The sequence below is a fragment of the Antrostomus carolinensis genome, unplaced genomic scaffold (assembly GCF_000700745.2).
Source record: "Antrostomus carolinensis isolate BGI_N321 unplaced genomic scaffold, ASM70074v2 scaffold6465, whole genome shotgun sequence".
Taxonomy (NCBI): Eukaryota; Metazoa; Chordata; class Aves; order Caprimulgiformes; family Caprimulgidae; genus Antrostomus; species Antrostomus carolinensis.
This window is the reverse complement of record NW_010316997.1, coordinates 6,466-32,533: the sequence shown is the minus strand read 5'-3', so window position 1 is coordinate 32,533 and position 26,068 is coordinate 6,466. Positions and strand designations below refer to the sequence as shown.

Sequence of the window (26,068 nt, the reverse complement as noted above, 5' to 3'; positions counted from 1 at the left end):
ATTAGTTTAAAGGTACCAGAAATAGGAAAAAATAGGTTTACAAGATTATTTGGATTAGGTGTTTTCTCATCTGTTTTGAAAACTACTGTTCTAAGTTTGACAGGGAAACCTGAGTGGGGAAATGGCAGGGAACACTGCTGCTTTATTTCTGCCTTTGCTGGAGCAGTTTTAGATGATACCTTCTTGTGTTTCCTAGGTAAGAAATGTTGGCTTTTTTAACCTCTCCTAGGAACTTGAACACATTTGAATGCCTCTTAGTTGAACTATCAATTAAAAAAAAAAAAAGGTGACAATTTATGCAAATTTTTCACTGAATTTGCATGCAAATACCCAGTGACCTAAAATCAGCGTTGGGTCAAATTTTTCAGTGTTTAGTTTCTCAAACAACTTTTTTCTAGAAGGTAACTTCCTTGTAAGCCTAGTGTTGTACTTACCCACTGATTACTCTCTGTTTGATGGTGGGTTGTTTTTAGGGGTTGTGGTTTCTTTTTGTTGTGTTTTGTTGTTGTTTGGTTTTTTTTCTCCTGTTGCTGTTATGGCAGAGGGGATAGCTTTTGTTTGATTTTTTTTTAATAATGGTCTGTACAACATGAGAACTGACTGTTGGGTCAGCTCAACTGAGGATACGGTAATTCTGTTTTGGTGCAGAAACATGAGTTCTCAGGTGAAGTAAAAGGATCACTTTTAAATGAGATTTGCCACTGAAAGGTTTGAGATTGTGTTTGGGGTATAAATCTGTTTTTCATCCTCTGTAGAAAGATTAGAGTGTCCCTTAGCAGGTTTTTGGTGATTTGGGTTTTTTTTGTTTTGTTTTCATTTTGAATAGGACCACATGGGAATTTTTACATTTAAGGGAATAGTTGAAGTTTTATTACTGGTGTAGAATGGTTATGAAAAAGGAAAAAGAATTCAGTTGGGCTAAAGTGGCACATACTTGATTTTTTTAGCTAAAGCATCATAATGAGCACCTACTTGAACACCTTGTGCTTCAGAAATCCTTCTTGCCTTCTGATGCTCTTTCTTTCATTATTCATCAGACTCCAAAAGAGGTATCTAGAAATTAAAGAGGAGTTTGGAAAAAGTTTTGACTTTCCTTGTGGAGAAAAAAAAAAAGATGTTTTAATAATAAAATCCACATCACAATTGACTTTTCGGGTAATTTAGGTCACTAATATGTTCTCATTTTGTATATTTTGAGTTTGGGATATACAACATACTGTTATTTTTAAATGAGTACATGCAGGCTAATTAAAAGAATCTACTTGATGAGTGAATTTGTACTGAGGATGTGTGGGGACAGTAGTAAGATTTTGGTCTTTTCTTAAAAGTTATTATCTTTTTCCCTGAAAGATGGTAGACCCTACTCTGGCAGAAATGGGAAAGAATCTGAATGAAGCCATGAAGATGCTAGAAGACAATCAAAGGTATGTGCAGAGGATAACAGCTACAAAACCAACAGCTGTTTGTGCTAAGGGGAGGATTATTAATGTCACTGTCATTAAACAGGAAATCACTCATTTTCCTAGTAGTTTAAGGTGATATTATCATTCTGAGGCTTGCACTTACACAAATCGCCACTGTTTCACAAGTGATATAATTTTAAAAATAAATATATATATTTTTATGCACGTTCTGTAATATTCAGAGCAAGTTCAGTGAGTCTGTTTTTTCAGAAATGTTGGGTTTTTTTTCCCCCTCTATTGCTGTGCAAGTAACTTTTAATTTATATTTTTATATATATATAAAGGTTCTCATATATATATATATGAGAACCTTCTGTAAGTTTGGCATTAGAACTTTTTACTTCAATCTGAGCTAAACTTCTGTGTTTGTCTCATTTGATTTGTTTATGAAACTGTTGTCAGTGAAATAGATTTCAAACATGTCAGTATGTCTTTCTGCAAGGCAAAGTCAACTACATATTTGCTATTATAAAACACAAACTAAATACACAGTTTATTCTTGTGTCTTTAACTTAGAAAAGCGGAGGAGGAAAATGAAAAGAAGTATGCACGGAAGGATATTCCTGGACCTCTCCAAGGCAGGTAGGCAACAACAGTTTTTAGATAATGATCTTTAGTTTTCAGAATCTGTAAAATACATGTAACATGTTTATTTCCCAAGCAACTTCTGTATTTATGCAAGCATGAACATTTGCCAGGCGTTGTTTCAACTTTTTCCATACTCATGAGATGGGGAAGATTATTGTCATACCAACTATTTCCATACTCAAGCAGAAAAAAAAAAAAAAAAAGATTATTTGTCCTTGGTGACTGAAATTCTGAACTTTTGGAGTCTAAGGAAGAATTGGTGCATACAGCTGTGATGGAAACTTGAAGTAAATATAAACTTGTGCTATAGAATACAGATTCTTTAAAACACCCAGATTTAAAAAAACCAACTGAGACTGAGAAGGTACAAAACCTTAAAAAAAAACCCCAAAACAACAAAAAGCCCACATAACAAAAACAAAACAAAACCTTCCACCATTTCAGCACAGCTGTCTTAAAAAATCATACAGAGCTCTTGTGCTTAAGGCAAGTAAGTTCATTGTACCTGAAAACTAAGATTTAAATTGGTTGCAGCCTCTTTGGAAGAGGGTCATGCAGGAGCCCAAGCTAGCACTTCAGAGAATATTGCAAAATCTATTGAAGTCTTTTGTGTACATAAACTAAACTTATTTTTTCAGTGGAGATACTGAATTAGCTTTTCTAAGAATAAAAAGCAATTTCAACTGTCAGAGTATGAGTTCTTACACTACCGTAAATTTTGGTTGGAATTATACAAGTTGAAGTGTTGTGGGTCTTTTCCAGTTTTACCACATTAGAGTGCATCATGTCAGAAGCCTAATTAATGTAGCTTTGGTATGCCAGGAACTAATATTTGTGGGTAATTATTTAAGAGATGTGCTGAGTTTGTGAGCTGAAGCTGGATCATGTGAAGAGAAGTTTCAATCCTTAGCTATTTCAATCCCTACCTTACTTTGCTGCGCAGGTAACAATTAAGTTGTCAAGACAAACTTTTCAGTCCAAATTGTCAGATCCCTGTAGATTTGTTTTCCTGTGAGTCTGAGTTCATGCTTATTGAAGTGTCTTACTACAATTAAGTAGGGTTTTGAATTAATAGATTCAACAAGCTTGTATTCGTTATCTGTTTTTCTGAGAGCAAGGATCGGCATTCTGAGTAGTCTTCAAGCAGTGTTGTCTTCAAGTCTTACTGTGCAGTGTCCCAAGTGGCCTCTTCCTTAGATGCTGGTGCTTACCTTTTTTTTTTTTACTTTTTAAATTTTTTTTTCCATGTGTTTTTTGGTTTTCCCTCCACGGTACGCCAGTGGCCAGGATATGGTGAGCATACTGCAGTTAGTCCAGAACCTAATGCATGGAGAGGAGGAAGAGGAAACTTCACAGGCCTACCGGTAAAGCAAATACGATTTGATACCTGATTTTGTTATATTCTGATTATTATGGAACTTATACATTTATGTGTTTTAAAGTGTAAAGATATTGTTCAACCATGTCACCTTTTTAAAGGCAAATTACATTATGGAGTGAACCAGAATAATGCATTAGGCTTGGCTTTCTTAAAATTCTAAAGCTTTCATTACTAATTACTAAATTGAATTATACAAGGGAATTGTTTCTGATATGACAGCTCATTTTGTCTTCTACTTTCTGAATGTTTAAGTCAGAAAGTCTTATAAAATCGTGAACACCAAGGGTTGTTTTTTTTACCATCTCTTCCTATAGATTTTAAAGACAAAAAAAAAGGAAATAAAGTTGGTTTCCATTTTTCTATAAAATGGAAATAATACTAACTAATCTGCAGAAGATTATTGAAAACTAACATTTGAAAAGCAGTTTGGAGATTAAAAAGACCAAAACCAAACCAAAAACCACTAACAAACAAAAAACCCACCCAACAAGCTAATGAAGGCTGTGCCTCTAAAGATATTAAGTCATCTGCTGAGTTTTCTCTGCATGAGGAGAGAAAGGTGTGTGTTTAATGCACTTAAGACCCAGAGCAGGTTTTAAGTCCCAATGGTGCTTAGTTCCAACTCATTCTAGCTGATTGGCTAAAAAGGAAGCTGAGATGTTATCGTGAGCAGCTAGGCCAAGTGAAGTGCAAGTGCTTTTGTCTGCACTGGCATTTTAGTGTGTAATACACAATGGCAGGAAGGTGACTGTGGTGTGCTTTACTTCTCTCTGCCAAATATTTAAAATTGTACGTCAACAAATTCTGCCACTCTACAGTAAAAACACACAAGCCTGCAAGTATTGTAATGTTAATGACTTGTATTTAGCTGACAGTTACTCTGTTCTGGCTTGCAGACTTCAAAATGTCGGTGAACAAGGTCACATGGCTCTACTGGGGCATAGTTTGGCTGCTTATATATCAGTGCTGGACAGGGAAAGACTGAGAAAACTTACAACAAGGATCCTTTCTGATACTACTCTCTGGCTCTGCAGGCTTTTCAGGTGAGTCACCGTGAATAACTTAGGTATGACTGAGCACTGATAATTGTTTAAAAATATGTGTGATTGGACTGAGGATGTCAACAAAAGAAACCACTGGGACACACACTTACAAATATTCTTTGAAAGGTCTGAAACACATCACATCATTAAAAAAAACCAAAACAAAACAAAAAAAACCCCAAACAAAAACCAAACAAAAAACCCCCTTGTTGAATGAACAGAACTTTTTTAGGAACAGGTCGCCATAAAAATCCTTTTATAAGGGTTATATGGTGTAGCTAAGGGCCAAAGTACAGTTGCAAACATAATAGTTGATCAAACATCTAACTAAATTCTTGTTTCTTAATGCTTGTGCTTGTTGCTGAGGCTTGGGGTACTTCATATCTTTAAAAGATGTTTTCAGTTAACTTTTCCTTTGCTCTTTCCTGTATCTAGTTTATTTTTCCAGGTATGATAGGTGACACTACTGAAACTTAGAGTACGATGAAATCTTCCATAAATGCCTGTTTCATCATGTAGTATGGATACCTTAACTCTTCCATGAGAGAAGAATGGAAATCAGCTGTGTGGGGGTGTTGGAGTGTGTATGGGGTTTCACTGAGTAGCAATTCCTTCCTTTCTTCCTGAAGAAAAAAAAAAACAAACCCCAAAAACCCCAACACACCACTTTCTCCCTCTCATTATATTGTATTTTCCAGAAAATCTTGCCAGTGCTACTGAGATTTATTTATGTTTTTTTCAGTGCAGAGCAAGATGAAACAGTAAAAATATAACTGAAGTTAACTCAAATTTAGTTGGTAGAATTACAAAGGATTTTTCTTACATTGACAGGCTCACTTCTATCAGAATTATTTTATAAGTTCAATGATTATCTGTCTTTGACTATTGGACTGTGGTCCCCAAAGTTTTGTAACCCATAGGCAACAGCACTGAACAAATACTGTGCTGTGAACTGCTTCATACTTCTTGACGCTTTCTGTGGCTATGAGCAACACTAGAGGAATTTCCCCTTGTCCATGTTAGATCACAGAACTGTTGTGTAAAACTGAAGTAAATGTTTGCACATGGGTCATTCTGGAGTTTAACTCTGGAATACTCAGCAGTATTTGTGTATTAGATAGTCAGTGATAACCTAAGGTGGTTCAAATGTTACATAAAGCAAATTTGTTGATAAATGCCACTCTTACATTGTGCAAGACTGCTGATGTACATGTTGCACAGAAATGCTAAAAGAAAAAGGTAGCTTGCAAGTTGTGTAATAAATGGACATACCTACTACTTTCACTGTTTCCTTTTCTATAGTTCAGACAGCTGAGGGATTGCCCCATGTGGAACACTCGTACTTTATCTCTTCTTTGGTTACTTTGCTCCTGTTACTTGGCTATAAATTTTAATGTGCTGATCTGGGTTTGATTCTTAGAAGGGTTAAAAAAGGTGGAGGAGGAGCTGACACACACACCCACACCCCCATGAGCCCGGAGGAAGCATGCCTAATAAATCAGATTGAAAGCAAAATACCCATAAAGTCATTAAAATATTCATGGGGAAAAATATGCTTCATTTATGTAACTCATGTATTTAAAACATCTGGAAAACCGTTTTGCAGTGTGCTGAATAGATTGTATTAAATTTTGGTGTTATTTTCAAACTCTAAAATATACAAATGACCTCAGTAATTTTAGATATTACAAAATATCTTGATTTGTTATTTCCTAATAAAGTTTGCAAGTTTATTTCATTTCTTATTCCAATTTTACTAACTTAAGAGTGTCAGGTTGCATATTCTTTAAAATTAGCAGTCCAGAATTTACATATATATTAAACCCAGATGAATCCTTTTGTGTGTTTCCTCTCCAGCTCCACTCCTAGTAAGCAAGGTTTTGAACTCTGTAAAGGAAATCCTTAGGAACCCAGATGTTTTTTCTTTCTTACTTTATCTCAGAGTCCAAATGAAATTATATACTAGGCTTCCCTCATTGTTAATCTCTGCCTGTCTCATCAACGTTTCCCTCTACTCTGCTTCATCCTGGGAAAATGGAAGGAGTGTTTTATCCATCTTCTTTGTCCTCTTGGGAGCTCCTTTGCTGGTCAGTGTTATTTTAGTCACTGAAGTGGACATTGGTTTGTTACCCATATTTACTCAGTTTTTCTTGCAGGTATGAAAATGGATCAGCATATTATCATGAAGATGATCGTGAAGGTCTCCTAAAAATCTGTCGACTTGTTATTCACACACGCTATGAAGATTATACAGTAGAAGGATTTAACGTGCTATATACGAAGCAGCCTGTCATATACATTAGTTCTGCAGCTAGAACAGGCTTGGGTCAAGCTCTCTGCAATCAGGTAAAGTGAACCAGTTGGGTTTTTAGCTGGACGTAGAACTTAACTGGTTTCATACTGCCTACTTGAAATTTAGATTTTAAAAATATATTCAAGCTTTTCCTGCAAGAGACTGGTATTTGCAGTACTGTCTTGTACACTACTGTCAGCAGTCGTGTAAATTGGTTGAGGCCAGTGAAATTTTTCATTTAGATCTGTGTGTCTGCCTGGAACTTCCACTGTTCTAAGTGAAGCTTCTTCCCAGATTTTTCTCATGTTCACTGAATACATGTATCCCCAAGCAAGCTGAGCAGGCTCTCTCTGCAGCTCTCTTGTTCCTTCCACACATTTGCTTGACCGTTGTTCCTCACGAGCAGCTTCCCTTCATCCTGATCTCTTCTTTGCCTTTCTATGGACATAGTAGACTTCTATAGCTTATAAAATTGTATGTGTTTCTAAGACTCGGGATGATGTGCCTGCCTGTTGAAACACAGTATGAAAAGGGGCATTTTGAAGAGTGAGGAATGAGCTTTGGCCTCAAAAAATTTGATTTTAGGAAAGGCCTATCTTTGGTGATTTTGAAAACTTATTTTTCCTCATGGTAGAAACAACAGCAACGTGGCTAAACAGCAACACAGCAAGGGGTGGGAGGGGAAGTGAGTCTGAGGCGAAACCACACTTTGATGCTAGCCAAATATCTGCAAACTAGTAATACAAAGATGTTATATGGTGTGTTGGTATTGCTTTATTAATTGTGATTTCCAGCATAATTATAACACATAGGCAGAGGAAGCAGAGTCCATACTAGAGGCAGCCTCAGTAGCTGTAGTGGACTGTATGTTTAAATTAAAACTATTTGTCTGGAAAAAATACTTTCAGGTTGCATTTTCAGTTTGTATTTTGCAGCAACAATACAGTGGGAGGAAGATAATTTTTCTCAATGTTTCTAGTGAAAGGATCCCACATGCTAACTTTAAAAAAACAAAACAAACCCCCAATATTTTAAAATATTGCATTGCATTTTACAGAAGCTGTTGGTCATGGTGAAAAAGATCTAAGCCCAAACATACTGGATTTCCAAACACTGAGTTATTGCAAAATTTGTGCTGAATGATGCCCCTGCACTCTTCTCTTCAATAAACATTAGAATTTTCTTAAAAGAAAACAGTTGAGGGAGAAGTAGGCTGTGATATGGCATTTCAAAAAGTCTTGTTTAGAATAGCAAGATTACCTCCACAACCCAACACTTTAAAGAAACCCAGTTTTTCCTAATTATGTTTAAAACTTGTTGGCTTTGCCAAGTATTTATTTGCATGAATGTTTGTAGACTTCAGTAAGCTAATTGAGGCCATAAACAGACTTTGCTATTGCATACCCAACATTCAGTGCACTAGTGATATTTTTCAGACTTAATATGCACTGAAATAGAGTCAAGTTCTTAAGGCCTTTGTTTTTCAAATCCGTGGAGAAGGCAGGCAGAGGTACCACTAACAGATTAAAAATGTAGACTGTGGAGAAATAAAAATGGTGTCATAGATGGAACTTATCTTGGCCAATATTGCTTGGGAAGTAAGTGGTAAAAGTTCATTGGAATAGTGCTATTAATTTTATTAAAAGTTTTAGCAGGAAACTTACTTTATAATGTAATATCCAGCTTTTTATTGTTGTGTTTAGTATTTTTTGTGTCATTGTGCATATTTCTGTGAACACTTGAAATGAGTATGTCTTGGTTGTTGAAATTCCATCATTTTTATTGCAGCTAGGGTTACCCCTTTCTTGCATGTGCCGTGTGCCTTGTAACACTATGTTTGGATCTCAGCATCAAATGGTGAGTTTGTCTTCCTTAAGAGCTCTTTTTTTTTAAAAAAAAAAAACAAAACAAACCCTCATTAAATGAATGTCAGGTATGTTGTTAGGAAAAGCTTATTAATGTAGTTACTTTTTGAGCTTTTTAAGTCTTCTGTGTTATAGCTGTACAAATTGTCGATTTAAATCTTCTAAAAAGCCAGCAGCTTGTGTCTTGGTTTTGTCATTTGCAAGATACTTTTAATGGCATATAGTAAGGTACTTTTTAGTCCAAGGTTTCTAGAATACGTGTAGTTGGAGGTGCATTTACAACCCACGTGATGTATTTGTGTTGTATTTTTCACAAATGCTTTATCTGATGTTTGGGTTATTTTACCTTTGAGAAGAAGAAACTGCAAGCCACAAACAAAGACATTAAGAATGAATTTCACAACTTCAGAATGCTGTCCATTTTCACTCTTAATGCATTTTTCCAGTTCAGAAGAAACAGCTCTGTATTGTTTGACAAACATTTTTATAAATACATGTTTTTCTTATTGATAACAGGATGTTGCTTTGTTGGACAGAGTGATTAAAGATGATGTTGAGTCTGGAAAACTGCCTTTGTTGCTTGTGGCCAATGCTGGTGAGTGCTATGGACAAACAATAACAAAAAACCATGCTATTTCATGAATATATATAAAGTAAGAAATAAAAATATATTTTCTTAAACAGCTTGGTGGTTGCATGTCAAGAAATATCAGGAAATATCTTGATGACCACAGAATAATTATCTGTCTAGAGGGGTTTCTATTTAACTGGTTTAAAGTTGGATTGTACAGCTACAATTCTGCTTATGTCAATTGATGTATTAATATGACTAGAACTTATTTTAGCGAGTGGAAATTTCTTGGTGAAAATCAGTTTCATATTAACACTTCAGAATTTTTTTGATGGATGTGCCATCAACTTTAGCTTTAAAAATTATATTTTTCTTCTAGTTCATTAAACAGAACTGCTTATGAGCAAAATTTGTTTTAAGTACAAATGCAGGAGGTGACTGTTACTTGCTTTGGACTTGGAAAAATATCTGAGATGTTAATCTTTTTTTAGTTTCGTTTAGTTGAGCTCATACTCTGAACACTGAAAATCTCTGCATTTCTTATCTGAGGCTGTAGTATTTTAGGGCCTAGGACATCTAATTTTCTAAGTGTTTTTAACATATATTGACAAGCAAAATAAGTATCTTTATTTTTTGTCTAGAATTACAGCTGCTTATAAGTCATGATGAACTAGATATGAATATTGAGTAGTGGGCTCTTTTTAAACATCCTCTTTCCTGCTCTGGTCTGACTTTTTGACAACAGTACAAGAGGTCCTTTTATGTAGAGTCCTAGTTCGCATGCTTATCCTTTGTCACTGCCTTTCTTCCTTTTCAACAAAGGGACACCAGGTGCTGGGCACACAGACAAACTTGGCCGACTGAAGGAACTTTGTGAGCAGTATAATATGTGGCTCCATGTCGAAGGGTATGAAACTTGAAATTTATTTCTGTATAACTGTATTCATTAAAAAGTCTGAGTAATGGACAGCACATAATTTTACAGCTAGCCAGCTAGTAGAGGACCATATTTATTTTTGTCATATTAAGCGTTTTATATGGTTATAATTCTGTCGCTGGATGAGATAGGCTGTTTTACGTATACAGGAATATTTAATTGAAGTGGTTATTTCAGCATAGGTCAGTGGTTACTTTTACTCAGATGGTAATCTTGTCTGCCCTTGCTTTGAAGAGCTTGAAATACAAATAAAAAGACCTTATAGGATATGTCAGAGGAGACATTATACAGTGATTATTTGGAATGAGAAAGGAGAATGAAATGAGTGTGCAAGAGATGACATTTTAATGAAGGTTGTCAAGAACACTGCTGCAAGTGCAGCACGCAACATCACTGGGAAGATTAAACCAAGAGAAAAAGAAGATCCAGTAACTTAGACAATGTTAGTGAAGACTCCACTGCTCTAAGGTTTTTTTGTTTTGGTTTGGTTTGGGTTTTTTTTTACCCTGGAGCAGAGAGACTGTTTCTTCTGATATTTCATTGTATAGTGTTATATTTGCATGCCACTTATTTCTGGTACCAGACTGATACTGAATTATGGGTAGGACTTCAGGGGATGATTTCCCCAGATTGGACTGAAACATTTTTAGATTGAAATGGATTTTTACTTTTGGGGTTTCAGTCTTGGAATACCAAGTAGCAACATCTACTGCCTTGTTAATGAAAAATACATGAACAAGAATTACCTCCACTAACACATCAACATAAAATACTGAAACTGAAGATTAAAATGCTTCTCTGAATACATATTTAATATGTGCTAAAACTACTTTATTTTTCTAGTGTGAATTTGGCAACTTTGGCTTTGGGTTATGTCTCCTCTTCTGTACTGGTATGTTTTACTATATCTAAAAACTTAATATGTGCTCTAGATTTTAAGGTCATGATCTAATCAAAATATATTTGGCTTATATTCTGCTTATTGTAATAAACTTCAGGCCGCTACAAAATGTGACAGCATGACTCTTACTCTGGGATCCTGGCTGGGTCTCCCAGCTGTACCTGCAGTGACGCTCTACAGACATGAGGATCCATCTTTGGTATGTTTAACTTCGCAGTCACTTATTCTTAAGATCTTGAGACTTTAATTTTGATCATGGTGTATTGTCTTGTTCTTCATAAGCATCTAAATTATAATTTGCTGAAGCTCCCCTATTAAGCTGTGACACATTCCATAAGCTGTCAAAAATGGAATAATTGAAGAGAGGTTAATAGTGGTTTGTTTGTTGTTTGTTTTCCTTTTCAGTCCTTAGCAGCTGGGCTGACATCAAGTCAGCCTGTAGAGAAGCTCCGTGCCCTGCCACTGTGGCTCTCCTTGCAGTACCTGGGCCACGATGGGATTGTGGAGAGGATAAAGCACGCCTCACAACTCGTAAGCAACAGCTTGTTGGCACATTGTTTATTGATACTTTGCTGCTTTTAGTATGGGTGGAGACTGTTCTGAAGAATCCTCCCCATCTGATTTAACAGGTTGAGTCTCCAAGCAGAAACAAAGTTCAGATAGCAATGATAGCCATCTGGATATCGCTTGTGCTATCACAGGACACTGTGATACTTACAGATGCTTTTTTAATAGCTGTTAATACATCTTTTTTATTATTGTGATGCATTGTAGAAGAATCAATGACAAATGCAGGAGTTGTTGACAGTATGTTATATTGGTTCATATCGTCTTACAAACAAATTATGAAAGCAGACTAAAGTGTTTGGGGGAGGCATGTGCTTTACTATTAGATTGTTTATTTTATTAGGGTTTTTTAAATTAAAAATGCTTAATCTTTGTTCTTTATAAACACTAAAGTAACATCATCACTTTTTGGTCACTTCTTTATTTTAACTATTTTGCTTGAAAGCTGTTCAGAGAAAGACTTTCTTATTTTTCTACTCTACTTGGCATCATATTGATTTAAATAATAGTAAATGATAAATGCCTGGCAAAAAGGACTTCAAAATATTTCGTCAGATACAGTGGCAAGCGCATTATTTTGAAGTTGAGTCCTTACTCTAATAAAAATTAAGGTCCAATATAATGTGTTAGTTAAGAAATGCATTGTTTATATGCAAAACTTTTTTTCCTTAAAGGTAAAGCATTTACTAAAAATTCTAAGAAGGGCAAAATGTAAATGGAAAGTTTCTGTAATGGTTAGTGAAGAAACTATTGGCATGAAAGACCTAAAAGAGTGACAAAGTATCATTAGTCATTAGGATTTTGTGGCATCCAAGATTGATCTTAGCTTTTATAATAGTCTGTTAATAGTCTTGAACCACAATGTGAGAATGTCTTTTCTAATTAAAATAATTTAGAAAGCCATCATAAGCATTTGCTCTGATAGCTTTGAGAAAATTAACTGTTTTGCTGCACACTGTGCTATAGTTAGTCAACAGAGTTGTGATACCTCTGGAACTTGTCAACAAGTGCAGCAAGAGTTTATTTTAATGAAAATCACTTTGTAGTTGTGTTTTACTAAAAGCAGAAAATATTTTTCCATTACATTCTAAATTTACAAATAAGAACTGGATGAATCTCTGACCTGTAGTAAGGTTTTGTTCAAAAATAGAAATTATAGTAGTGACTATTTAATGTTTTTCAGAATAATTTTCAACTTCTAAAACTGTGTGTCTGTCTCTTCCTTTTTGTTTCTCTTCTGCTGTGGACTTTTAGAGTCAAAGGTTGCTGGAAAACTTGAAAAACCTGGATTTCATTAAAACTTCGGTACAGTCTACATTTATTACATTGGTTGTATAGCTTATTCTTTGCTTGTTAAATGATAAGGATAACTTTGATTTAAAAAAATATTTTAAAATATTACTTAAATCATAGCCATTGTTTTGAATATGCTTGTTATCTTTCTAATTAAGTTCTGGGGTTCAGTGAAATTTTATGGCTTGGTTTTGTGTGACCTCTAGATTTTATTTGTCCCATTGCTGTGTACCCCCGCACTTAGTGGAGCTGACAGAACAACATCCAGAAATTGTTTCCAGAGATTGATTTAGTTCCATTTAAAACATGGATTTGTTCACTAATACATTTATGAAACCAGTTTCCATGAGCCTCTCTAATACATTCTGCCTGCATCTTGCCCTGCTGTTGAGATGACACGTTGAACCCTGTAAAACTGTACACAAAAATTATCCCAGCTGAAGTTTTTACACCAGGAATAGCTTTAGAAATTACATCTAATGTATTCATTCCACATGCAGTTTCTGTGATATGTCCTGTTCAACAGAGTCTGGGGGTTTTACTTCCCTCCTGCCCCCCATATTGTAGTTGACACTTGATGTATAGAAAATATATCCAGCTTAGTTTTCTGGTGCAATAGATAATTCATGGATCTTTCTGAGTGACAATAATAACCATTTTTGTAAAAATTGTTTTTCCAAGAGTATTAGTGGCCTTGGGAGTTGAAGTTACTGCAGCAGTTCCCCCTTCCACTTAAGTAAATCTTACATTTTTAAGATTGTGAAATGCAGCCTCAGGTTGCTTCTGGAAGTTTCGCAGTCCATTTCTCCTGTCCCCAAAGCAGGATCAATTACAATCTTCTTATCCCTGCTGGAACTTTCTTGATGTTCTCCAATGATTTTGGGGTGATTTCCAAGAGAATTTTTTTTAAACATTAATGTCTGAAAATACTTAAAGCTGAATAAACTGTTTAGTACAGCATATTTGCTAGTGAACATGCTTAGGTTTGTTTCTTTATAGTGGCCAAATTTTAATTATGCATACCTTAAATCAATACAATTCTGCTTTAACTGAATAATGATTTACTTTCCTGTGTTTAGAGATCTGTTTGCTCACACTCCTAGAGTTAACTTCTAATGCTGAGATAGTGTCAACATTGTTACTGCTGTCAAAACAAAATGATCTGCTTCGCTCAGCAGCCGAAGGAGTTATATAGTGTTCAATCTTTAAAAACTGTGTGGAGGGGAAAAAAAAATTATTAAATTTTTTATTTATTTTAAGGTTGAAGATGAACTGAGTTCACCAGTGGTGGTTTTCAAGTTCTTCCAGGAATATTCAAATAGAGGTATGTGGTTTATTTAAAACCAAAACCTCTCTCTTTATAGTAATTCATAAAATGAATCTGATGAAGTAAATGTTATGCAGTGCACTTCTCTTGTGTAACATGTTTTTAAAAAGGTTGTGAACGCTGTTCATAAACTGGTGGTAGAATCTACACATGTGACAGCTTCTTTTTTAGATAGACTACAGTGTTTTAAATTTTCATAACAGGTCATTTTCTGCCTTCTTGAGTGAGGAGAGACTTGCACATGGTTTTGGTCTAGAGAGTGGATGATGCAAGTCTCATAAGCCACAAGCTGTGTTTGAGTGTACTGATGAGGGAAGATCTTCTGAGGTTTCGTTCAGGCTTTCTGTTCCTTTTAAACTTTTAATGGCTAGTTGCAAGAACCAGGTTTCTTTTGCTGATTACACTTGCTGTTGCAAAATAGCAGAACACATTGGGAACAGCTCTGTAAATACTGTCATGGGTATACAGTAGCCACACCACGTGGCTCTGAGCAGAACATCCTTAGCTGGATGTGTTCCCCAGGAAAGAGGATTTTTGCCCTCTCAGTTTCAAGAGGATGTTGTTGTGCTGTTTGTACATGTACCCTCTGAGGATGGGGAAATGTCCAGCTGGGATGACGCAAAAGAATTCTAGAAAACTTTTTTGTTTTGTTATGAGTGTTTATTTTAATTGTCTGTGGATTTTTTGTGTTGGGCACGGGGGAGAGTTGATTTTGGTTTTAATCTAATTAGTGGTTGCACTTATAAAGTAAACCTATTCATCCTGGTCCAGGGATGTGATGGATTGCTTTGTACGTTGATGCATTTATTTGAAAAGCTTTACTAGGGAGAAGCCACCCACCTGATTTATAAGGATGTAAAATGTTTGGCCATTTCTGCATGTTTTATAGTATAATGGACTTCTAAGTCCTTACTGTTATTTTTGTGTGGTTTAAAACAAAGTAATCATTAAAATTTGATTAAAAAGGTAGCTGAATACACCAAATTAAGTATTGCAGCCTCCTGCGACAGGATTTCGTTTTGTGAAAATATTGGTTTTATTTCCATTGGGGCATTTGAACCTCAAAACTGAGAGAAGTATTTATTGGTTATTTTTAAAACGAGTATATTCAGCGCTGTTTTACTTCTAGTATTTGTCATGTTCAACATACCTTTAAAACAGAGTCCTTGTTAGTCTGCTTGAGGTCCAGTACATCATGCAGATGTGTTACACTACCTAGGAAATGTAATTGTCTTGTATCTAAATTTTAGGTTGCCTTTTGTTTAATTAAGTAAATAAAAATCCACTTCTGTGATTCTTTTATCTTTGGATTCAGATCAAACCTCACATGCTGCACAGGCCTCGCCTATTCAGCACCCCATAATAAGCAACGAAAGACACATTTACGACACTTTCAATCAGTGGGTAAGAATGGATGCTTTTCCTCTTTAGGAAAAAAGTGGTGACAGTGGAATGCTGCAGCAGGTTCATCAGGAATTATAAAACCTTTGGTAGACCAGTTTGGTAGTTATTCTTGGTTTGCAAAATCTAGTGGGCGTTTTGGGTTGAAGAGGTGAATTTGCTCTAAGCAAAGTTGCTTTCACATTCCTGATTATTTTCCATGTAGTTAAAACTGAAATCATTCCTGCATCGTAAGCTTTTGGTAGTGGATTTTTTTGTTTTGTTTTGTCTTGTAGGAATATGTGAAAACTTTTAGAACTCTTTAATTGGCCAGATATCTCATGGACAATGTCTGTGTTCATGCCTAGGTGGTCTTTCTTTTCCAGATGTTAAGAGAATTAATTCTAGAAATATGTTCTTTCAGAGAGATGAGCACATAACTACTTGGGATCAATTGCATAATCATCATGGCATACTTAATGACAATGACAATTTTGCAGAAAGTTCTGATTTGTAACACTTGTAACTCATCCTGAATTTTTATGATTCTAAGTATATGTCCAACTTTGTCGTATCACCAACAAGCTAAAGTATTTTGTTACGTGATTTTGAGAAATACAGAAAACCCCATTTAGCAAGTGGTTCCCCTTCGCTGTGGCAGGAATCTGGCCCGTGCAGGAGGTCACGCTCTGCGCTTTTCTTTAACTGTGCCTTGTCCCCTCAGCTAGGAGAGCAGCTGGGACAGCTGGTTCCTGCCAGTGGAGTTGATGTGGTAGAACTGGAAGATGAAGGCACATGTGTGCGTTTTAGCCCACTAATGACTTCTGCAGGTAACATTCACCTAATTCAGCCACTGGTAAAAGCTGGGATTTGCTATAGAGTTGTAGAACGATCTTCTGGTGTAAAAAGAGATACATTCAAGAAACTCTTTAGTATATTCTCCTACAGTGAGGATTTTTAATAAACAAATCTGAACTGTCTTGGCTTTATCATTCTGTTGTGCCTTGGCATTGGGTGTGTTAGAGGTAGCTCAGCTGTTGTACATGATACTGCCTCATTACCTCTGCAGAGAAAGACTTTGATTATTTTAAAAAATAATTGGGAGAAGCAAAGGGAGAAGCTCTTTGTTTCTGACAGTTATAAAAGAAATATGAAGGATAAATCATCCCTACCTTTCCTCTCTCAGCTGCTTAATGCAAGATGATGATGCTTGACCTTTCTACACAGGTGTTTCAACACTGAAATGGTGCTTGTGTTCAAAATATGGCTACTTAACTAGAAGAATTATTTACTGAACCTTCAGGTTTTTCTATAATTACTGATGTAGGAGGGAAAAGATTAAAATCTGTGTTTTGGGAAGTGTCTTAAATTTAATGCTTAAGCCAGCACCACATACATCTTTGTTTAGACTCAACAGATGCATGCAGCAACTTGCAGGGGCTCAGGGTGATGCATAGTATCTACTTTTAGCCCGTGTGGGGCGAATGGCTTAGGCTCTCAAAACACTTGACAGAGACATGAGAGGATCTTTTTTTTAAAAAAAACCAGCATGGAACCTAATTCATTATCTGTTTGGCTCGGGGAAGGGGAATTTTTCTGATGATAGCTACTAATGTAATGAAAAAGGGTACTGTCCTTATTAGTTTGTAACATCAGAAAATCACTTTTATTAGCTTATTTTTTATTAAATCTTTTAGTGCTTTCGATTTTGATGTATCAGTGGCTAGATAACTGAAGAAAAACCACTTACATAGACCAGGATACTTCAATACTATCTGTAAAGTATATTTATGATTGACTTAGAGTGGCTTCTTTACCATTATTTATTTAATTCAGTCATCTCTGTGTATGTCCATTCACTCTTACCACACGCTAACACATCAGCTCTTTAGTTTTAGGAACTGAAATACAAGATGTTGATCAGTTAGTAGACTGCTTAAAAATGAAGATACCAGTATTGACAAGTACCCTGCAACTGAGAGAGGAATTTGAGCAAGAAGTGAGAAGAACAGTAGGCCTATTGTATATTGAAGATCTCAGCTGGCCGGGATTAGGTGTTGTAAGGTAAATTTTTCAGTATTTTCTTCATTATATATTTGGAAAGACTGTGCATTAACAGAAGGGAATATGTGATCTCTTTAGTGCTGATTTGTATCTATTGCTTGCTGGTTAGTATCCTTCTTAATCCTGCTTACTCTGAGTTGTGGGGTTTTGGGGGGTTTTTTTTGTTTTGTTTTGTTTTGTTTTGTTTTGTTTTTTAAGAAAAGCTGAAGAGCTGTTTTGGCAACAGTTCCAATAGTGGATCTGTTAGAGGGATATAGATTTTTATCTATAATGGGATTCACTAATATACTGAATAAAAGCCTTCAAGTGTCTGTTCTGATCCTCTGATACTGTCTGCTGGGAAGGATTCTGTGTAGTCAAAGCAGCTGAAGTATAACCGATGTGTTACCTAGAAAGCTGTTGTGTTCAGTTAAGCTTGCAGCAGCAACCTCCCCCACCCCAAAATCTCTGATGACAAATGCCAGGAACTTGCTGATCTAAGCTGTAATGTTTTGAGGTTTTTGGTTTGTAAAACACTGAAATTTGTAGAAATGTGCTAAATGTCTATATATTTTTGTGTGTACTGTAAAGTGAAATTACTGTCTTCTGGCTTGGTTTGAAGATACAACTATCACAGTGATGGGAAGAATGATGACAAACAAGAAAAAGAACTAGAAAAAATCAATACAGAACTTCTGAAAAAATTAAATGAACTGGAGTCGGATCTCACTTTTTCTTTGGGTAACTGCACTATTTTAAAAAACCTTCTGTTCAAGCTTTAGCCTTTTTACTGGCTCTGTTATAATGGTTCAGTAGGTCACTCATGCAGAGTTACACTGCTGCATATACGGTTATTGTAGAAACAACATCTGTAGCTTTGTTTCCTGCTCACCCCCGTTTCAGTTGGTAAATGCTCAGCAGGGTAAGCAAGGTGCAGTGCTCAGAAATTCTTGTGAAAACTGACTCGTGAGCACTAGATCAAAATGGGTTTCCTTGTCAGAAAGAACAAAAGCTGCAGTGTTCCCCTTTGTGGCCTGAGCCTTCTCAGTTAGTGCCTGTCCAGTGAAAAGACCATCTCATTCAAAACCCACTGACTGGGTCACTGCTTTCTGTGGGTAGATTAAAAGCTTCAGGTGACATGAAGCCATGATAATTAGTAGCACTTTCACATTTACATAGTGACACACTGTAACTGAAATAATTTGCTTACTCAGAACTCGGCTTTTTCTAGTCAGCTTTCAAAAATTAAGTGCCCTAGAATTGTGGAACCAAGTAATCTGTAAATGGCAGAAAGTAATGAGTTTGAAATGTATTCGACACTGATATTTATTACACAGTTCCTTGGCTGTATAAAATATCCACTGCTGCCCTTGTTTAGATGTTGTTTTCTCTTTTTGAAAAATTCATAGGGCTGAGCTTTTTTAGTCTGCATAATTCATACCTATGCAGATACTGCCCTTAGTTACTGAAGTGTGTGTGTATTAGGATCTCCACATTTGCAAGCATGAGTGTTGCACCTGTTGTGAAAATGCATTTTTGTACATCAAGGACTTGATTCTCCCTGTGCTCACAGGTCCAGAATTCGGAGGGCAGAAGAACTGCGTTTACATTGGCATGGTAACTGAGGATCTGGACGTGTCGGAGTTGGTTGAAACTATTGCAGCAACAGGCAGAGAAATTGAAGAAAATTCAAGAGTATGTATTAATAAATCACAGAGCATTTCAGCACCTTTTTTTTTTCCCTTCCATATTGGCTTCAGGACATGGTTTTGTTCTTTGTGAAAGTAAAAATTATACTTGCCCACAACAAACTGTATTAATTACTGTGGGAATAATAATTGTGTCCACGTAAGGAGAACTTTTGTTACAGCTTTATGATATTCTGAAGATGTCCTGACTTCTGTTCATGGTTGTCTGTTCTAATGAAAAACTTCAGTAGTACTGAAATAGGCTTATTTTAGCCCTAAAATTTCAGCTGTCAAAAAAATGTGAAAAATTTTAAATTGGTGGCTTAAAAATGGAAATTACAAATTACCTATTGAAGTAATAAAGCTGACGATGCAACTCCTTTTTGTAAAAGCATTTACCTGATTAGAATTCTCCAAATGTTCTCTAAAGTGGAATTCCTAAATGACCTGCATCACAAATGAATGTCTGCCCTTTCATTCCGATGGTGTTGGGCATTTAATTTCCTCACCTTAAAAAATAAATAGAAAACTTCAGAAATCCTTTGCCTATTTCTGCCCATGGGAATATGCTGATTTTGGCAATGAAACTTTTCTAGCAGTGTTTTCTGGAGACTTTCTGCCCACTCTTGACTTCCTGTGCTGTTTTGAGGGTGAGATGAAAGATGGTTTGCCCGTAGAGTACCTTCAGTTTTTAACTGTTGTAGTTGACAGATCAGGAACCGAATGTTGGAGTATGGGCCACTCTGATCCTGAAGCTTCTAGGGAGGAACAAGTAGTGGAGGACTCAGAAAGGTGCAGTCTTTGGAACCAGCTACAACAGATCTGTGGTACTGAAAGGATCTTGCACCATTTCATCCAAAACTGAGCAGCAGAACCCATCTGTGAGAACAACACTTGCATTGTTTAGATAAGTGATGTTTGGTACAAGATGGAAGCTTTTAGGAAAAAAACCAAACCTATTCCAGTATCAGCAAGCCCTTAGGACACACAGTTAAGTACACTGCAAGGCAGAACCAAAGTTCAAGACAAACATCATGACTGGACCAGCAAACACTGTGGTTCTTCCTTGTACTATAAATGCTGTCCTGTTGTACCCCCTTCTGTAGTCAGTACCTCGGGGTATTCAGCTTGCTGTGGTGGGCAGCTCCTGGCTTGCCTCTCCCCCAGGAAAAAGGAGTGGCAGCTTCTTTTTTCCTTTGTTTTTATTAGCTGACAGTAAGCCAAATTTTTGGTGTTTTGGGGGAAGTGCCTGTCATCTAGATCTTGTGCAGTATTAAAACCCACAGTAAGTTATGGAAATTGGCATTTGTCTTGCACATGACAAAACTGTGATTTTGTTTTTTGATGGTTTGGGTTTGTTCACCGATTGCCTCTACAGCTGCCCAGTAGAGCTGCTTGTCCCTTGCAGTCTGAAACATCGCTGATGTTCCATCATCGCTAATGGCCACAGGATGCCACAGGAATCAGACTGACAGTCGTAGATTAAATTTAAAAAACCAAGCTGAACCTGTAGCTAGACTGACACATACCTGGTTAGACTTCCTGTGAGGCTGGTGTAAGTCCTGGGCACTTACAGAAACTAAAATCTACTCGATAAACCTAAAATTCTACCCAGTCAGATCCAGCATCTGACAAGCACTTTTATGCTAAGCAGATCTTTGAAGAATTTGAGTCACAGGCTCATCTCTAAGTAAAAAGAAAAATATGTACCATTCCTGTTTAAAATGACATTCTGTCCTCTGGGTAGATCTTTTAAAAATCCTGCAGTCACCCTGTATGGTCTTTAATTTACAGTCAGAATGAACTAGTGATTGTCAAATACTGTCTTAAATTAGAAAAATATCTGACTATCATGTTTACATCCTCAAAACCTGAACTAAAAAGACAATTTCAAGTCCAAATAACATATAATTTCTGGTTTTTATTAGCTGTTGGAAAACATGACTGAAGTTGTTAGAAAAGGGATACAGGAAGCACAACTTCAGCTTCAGAAAGCAAATGAAGAACGACTTTTGGAAGAGGTAAGGCTGTAAAATAATGAGTTATCTAGCTGACCTGAAATAACTTGTCACAACATAGGTAGCTTGCTCACCAGCCAGTGTTTGTTTGATTGTGTACTTTGCAGGGACTGCTACGACAAATACCTGTAGTGGGCTCTGTGCTGAACTGGTTTTCTCCATTCCAAGCCTCATCAAAAGGAAGAACATTTAATTTAACAGCAGGTAGGACTCGGTGCATCTGCAGCCATTTTATGCTGTTGTTCAAACTGACATAATCCACCCTCAGGATGTTAAAGAACATGCTCTTCGCTATTTCTGTAACAGTCTTCTAACCTCACTTGTACTATTTACGTTTTGTTCTTGCATGTTGAGTCACATCTAAAAAAGCTGTATTAGCCATTGGTATTTATTCATAGAGGACTCCTTTCTGTGACTTTTGGCTACACATGCTGTAAACGTGTGGCCTTTATGCTGTGTTTATAAATACGTATAAGCTAGAACTTGATGTCTGTCTGAAACCCTGGTGTGAGATACCGTCTGGCTATTGGCACACTGATAAATTACCAGTTTGCATGTTACCTACTGGAGTGTCTGACAAGGACGGGCTACAACTAGCTGAGGATGAGCATGGACATGGCTTTGTGGGAGACAGTAATGAATGGAATATTGCAATGTAAAAGACTTAGCTCACTCATGTATTTGTAATTCATGTCTGGTGGTGTGAAAAAACCTGTCTATAGCTTTTACATCATTAAGATTGATGTACTAACATAATACTTTCTGAAATTATACATTTTTCACTGTAAAAATTGTGGCAGTCTTAAGAACGTTCCTAAACTCAGCAAAGTGTCTGTCAGACCTGGAACATCTGCCCAGCTGTCTGTGCGTCCCTGTCACCAGCAAGGAAGGCTTTCTGCTCTATTTGGGATCTTTCGTTCTGATTCTTGATGCACCAGCTGGAAGGTTTTTGTGGCAGAGAACAGACAGGTTTCCTTGGGAATGCTGATCCCTCTCATAGCTCCATTCCCTGCCCAAGTACACTGCTCAGTGGCTTGCAGCTGGGAATAGGGCAAGTGCCCAGTGCAGAAGGGTAAAAGGACTACAGTGTGTAGCAGTGTTGTGAAGTGAGTGTGAGGGGAAACCTTATCATCTCTGAAGTGTTGGCACTTGTCCCCAGGTACTCAGAAATGGATTACCATCAAGTAGCAGTTTCAATTCAACCTAACGTGCAGTTTCAGAAATGTGCAGTAAAAAAGAGATTGTTACATACCTTATAAATACAGATGTTTGTTCACTGATTATACAGTTTGTGCTGTATTCAACTTGATACTTTTTTTTAACCTGCAGGCTCTCTACAATCCACAGAATCTACGTATGTGTCAAAAGCCCAAGGAACAGGCACTACTCCACCACCAACCCCCACTTCCAGCCTTGCAAAGCAAAGACTTCCTGGTAAGTTTCTGTATCTTGGTTTTATTTCTAAAACTTGCTGAAACATCTGCCATCTGAGCTGCATTTTTCCATCTTTCATAATATCTGGAACCAGAGCTCATCTTCTAGTGCCTTAAGTCCACCTTAAAAACCTTAATTTAAACATGGCACAGAACACCAGTCCCATCTGGTTTCTCCCCAGTAATTATTCTGGGAGCTACAGGAAGTTATTATCCCATTAACTGACAACTGCCTATGAAGTCTGCAATATTCCTCTGGAATGTTATGAGGTTATTGAGTTTTAAAAATTAGCAGGTGAACAAGCTGAAGTTTTATTTTAAATAAAAGCATAAATAATGTGTAATCATGTATCTGAGCAACTACATTTCTGTTGCTACCTAATATTTTGTGGACAAAGTCATCCTGAGGTAAAGATCTATTAAATCAATGCCATTTTCTGTGTAGTTGTATTAGTAATTAATGCTGATTCGACTGGCAGCAAAACCATAGTTTTAACTCACCTTTTGAGTTGGTTGGCTTCCAGCCCGCAATTTGCAGTGCAAGTTTTCACCCTAGAATGACTCCGCTGTGCATGTGGACAGCTTGGTTTTTCAGATGAATTTTAGCAGTCCTTGTTTACGCAGGATAAAATAAGACATATCTGTAACTATGCTTAGGGTCCAAGTTAGCACCCAAATAAAATCTATTTCTTTGCAGTTGCAAAATTCAGATACTTTCTTTGAAACTTTACTTGTGAATACCACACTCTGTATTTGCTGCCTTCATTGGTACTTCATTGTATTCTTCGCTCTACAGGTCAGAAAATTTTTAAAAGGTCTCTGAGAAGTTCTGATGCATTCAGTGAGACCAGTTCAGTCAGCCACTGTGATGACCTGGAGAAGATGGATCAGAGACCCTCAGCTCTGTCCCCTGGCCAAGAGCAAGGACCTTTTGAGACAGAAAAAACAGTGGAGCAGAAGGAGGTGGCACAGGCAACAAAGACAGACGCTGAGGATGTTCCAAGTGAGAAATCGCCAAATGACTGCGGGGAGGTAGAGGAACAAGAAAGTCAAAGGTAAAATCCAGAGTGTGGATTTCGGACTTTGCCGAGGCAGCCCGAGCCCTGGGGGGCAGGGCACTCGTGATGCATTCAAATGTGACCGGTGCCATGCGCTAGTACAGTAATAACTACTGTAACTTATTAACTGGGACTTTGCACAAACATCAGTTCCTCCCTCTATGGGACAGAGATTTGTCTTATCGTACGCTTGTTACGGTTGCTTTACTCCTCTCCATGTCCGTGTCACCAAAGTACTAGTGAAATTCATTAACTGTCATGAACACTTGCAAAAACAGTTGGCAGTTATCCTTCCTGTAGGAATGGTCATAGCTGCTAACTAACCAATCAGCCGTCCACAAGATTAAGAATACACTTCAACCCAATAATTACAAAATGATCTTATTTTATGTTAATACACTTAAAAAAAAAATCAACTGCTAATTATTCAACTTTTAAATATTTAAAATTCAGTTTATCCTTTCCTGCAGAACACCTACTGCACTCACACTAGCTCTGTTTTCCTGTTTTGTTTTTTTTCCCCCTTACAAAGCGCACTGCCCCAGGCTGTGGTGCGGTGAGCGTTGGGGATGGACACCTGTGTGTATATATTGGAGTCTCTGAACAGAACTTTGCCATCAACTGTTTTTTCCTGCCGTTGTTTGGCTTGACCCATTCAGCTAAGGCCCCAGGCACAGCGGGGACTAAGTTAATGAGTTTTAAGCCTTCTAGAAAGAAATAGTGCCTCTGCATGCCCGAGCGGCTCCCTGCTTCTGCCGCTGGAAACAACCCCCAACACCCCATTACTTTCCTTTGCACGCCATTGACAAACCAAATCCTATTGGACACATTTAGGTAGTGTAAGGCAGTTCTTTCTGTTGTGTATTTTTAAAGATAGTTGTAGTAAAACTTGCAAAGCCAATATGTTTGTGATGGTTTCAACACTTTTTTTTTTTTTTTTAATAACAGTAACTTACTTACCTAGGGTAGGAACTGTCCAGACTCAGAGAAATTACACAGGTCATTTACACTACAGCACAACTTCATAGTGTCGAGTACTACTTAATGCACAAGTGAAGCTTTGGCTAAATCAAAAGCTGAGGTGTAGAAGTTTCCCAGCCCCTGCCCTGAATTAACTTAATCATTTTGCTGCAAATTTTCAGAGCCTCTTGTGGAAAGGAGCTGTTTAGAAAAGGCTGCTTCCCCTAAGGTATCTGATTCTGGGGAAAACCAGCCCACTGCTACAAAACTGGATACAAGTACTGCAGTTTGCTTTGTTTGGTTTCTGTTTGGGGTTTTTTCCTCCCCCTATAAAGTATAAATTAACACCATCACAGCTACAGTGGTAGCAGGACTTACTTTGAAAATCTGAAAAATTGGGGGTTTTGGAACTGTACTGTCATCTGATTTGACTTTCTGCTTCTACATCCCGTGGGGCTGGGATGCCAGGAACAAGGTTAATTTTGCTGTTGGGGTAATTTATGTAAATCAGAGTGCAATTTTTCTAAAGTGCAAAAACAATTAAGTTGACCAGTCTTCCTCATTGGTTTCTTTGGTGCAATGAAGTATATTAATAAGAGTAATTTGTGGGGGATAAAGTTATCACCACAAGGATTAATTTTTAATGTTTTTATATTTGGAAGTGTTAAACCAGTAGTTTTGTTGGAATGACCTTCATTCTTCAGATACTATCTGAATGTTTCAATAAAGATTCTTCAAATTATTACTCTTGAATTAAGTTATTGTTGAACGATGCTTCCCTACTCTCTTCACCTGTAACGATCAAAGTACTGTATCGAGCAACAGAACAAACAAACCCCAATTCTTGCTTCAAAGCAGCAGTGATTCCTGTGTAAGTAATGCAGAAAAACCAAGTTACTTCTGTCAAAATATTTTATTTTGAAAAGCACAGGACCACTCATATTTGTGGCCAGCAATATGCTTTTTGCAACAAATTGCTCTTCTTGCAAGCCCGTATTTCCCTAAAGCAGCTGTGGTGTTTGGTTCCAGGTTAGATCTCACCAGAACAAACCTGTTCCCACAACCCTTCTTCATTTTTTTTGTAGATGCGAGGTTTCCTATCGGGAAACAGGGAGCGAGAGGGAAACGGATGTTCTTTTAAAAATATTAATGTAGATCTAATGTGGGAAACAAAGTGGGGTGGCTCAGCCAGGGGCGATGTGGAAAGATTCTGAAAAACAAGATGATAGTAAGAGCTGCTTGACATTCAGAGTACAAAG

The 26,068-nt window shown here is 37.0% G+C and overlaps 1 protein-coding gene across 1 annotated transcript; it reads left to right on the top strand.

Moving 5' to 3' along the window:
- The first annotated feature begins 1,350 nt into the window (after positions 1–1,350).
- PDXDC1 (pyridoxal dependent decarboxylase domain containing 1) lies at positions 1,351–26,023 on the top strand. The gene is made up of 23 exons (XM_010168426.2): positions 1,351–1,424; positions 1,980–2,045; positions 3,332–3,415; positions 4,329–4,475; positions 6,632–6,821; positions 8,557–8,625; positions 9,150–9,228; positions 10,027–10,111; positions 10,985–11,033; positions 11,140–11,241; positions 11,448–11,573; positions 12,864–12,914; positions 14,163–14,226; positions 15,545–15,633; positions 16,334–16,439; positions 17,502–17,673; positions 18,275–18,393; positions 19,226–19,347; positions 21,269–21,361; positions 21,466–21,562; positions 22,688–22,792; positions 23,588–23,833; positions 25,893–26,023. The coding sequence occupies exons 1-23, from the start codon at positions 1,351–1,353 to the stop codon at positions 26,021–26,023; spliced, it is 2,466 nt and encodes an 821-aa protein (XP_010166728.2).
- Positions 26,024–26,068: the final 45 nt, after the last annotated feature.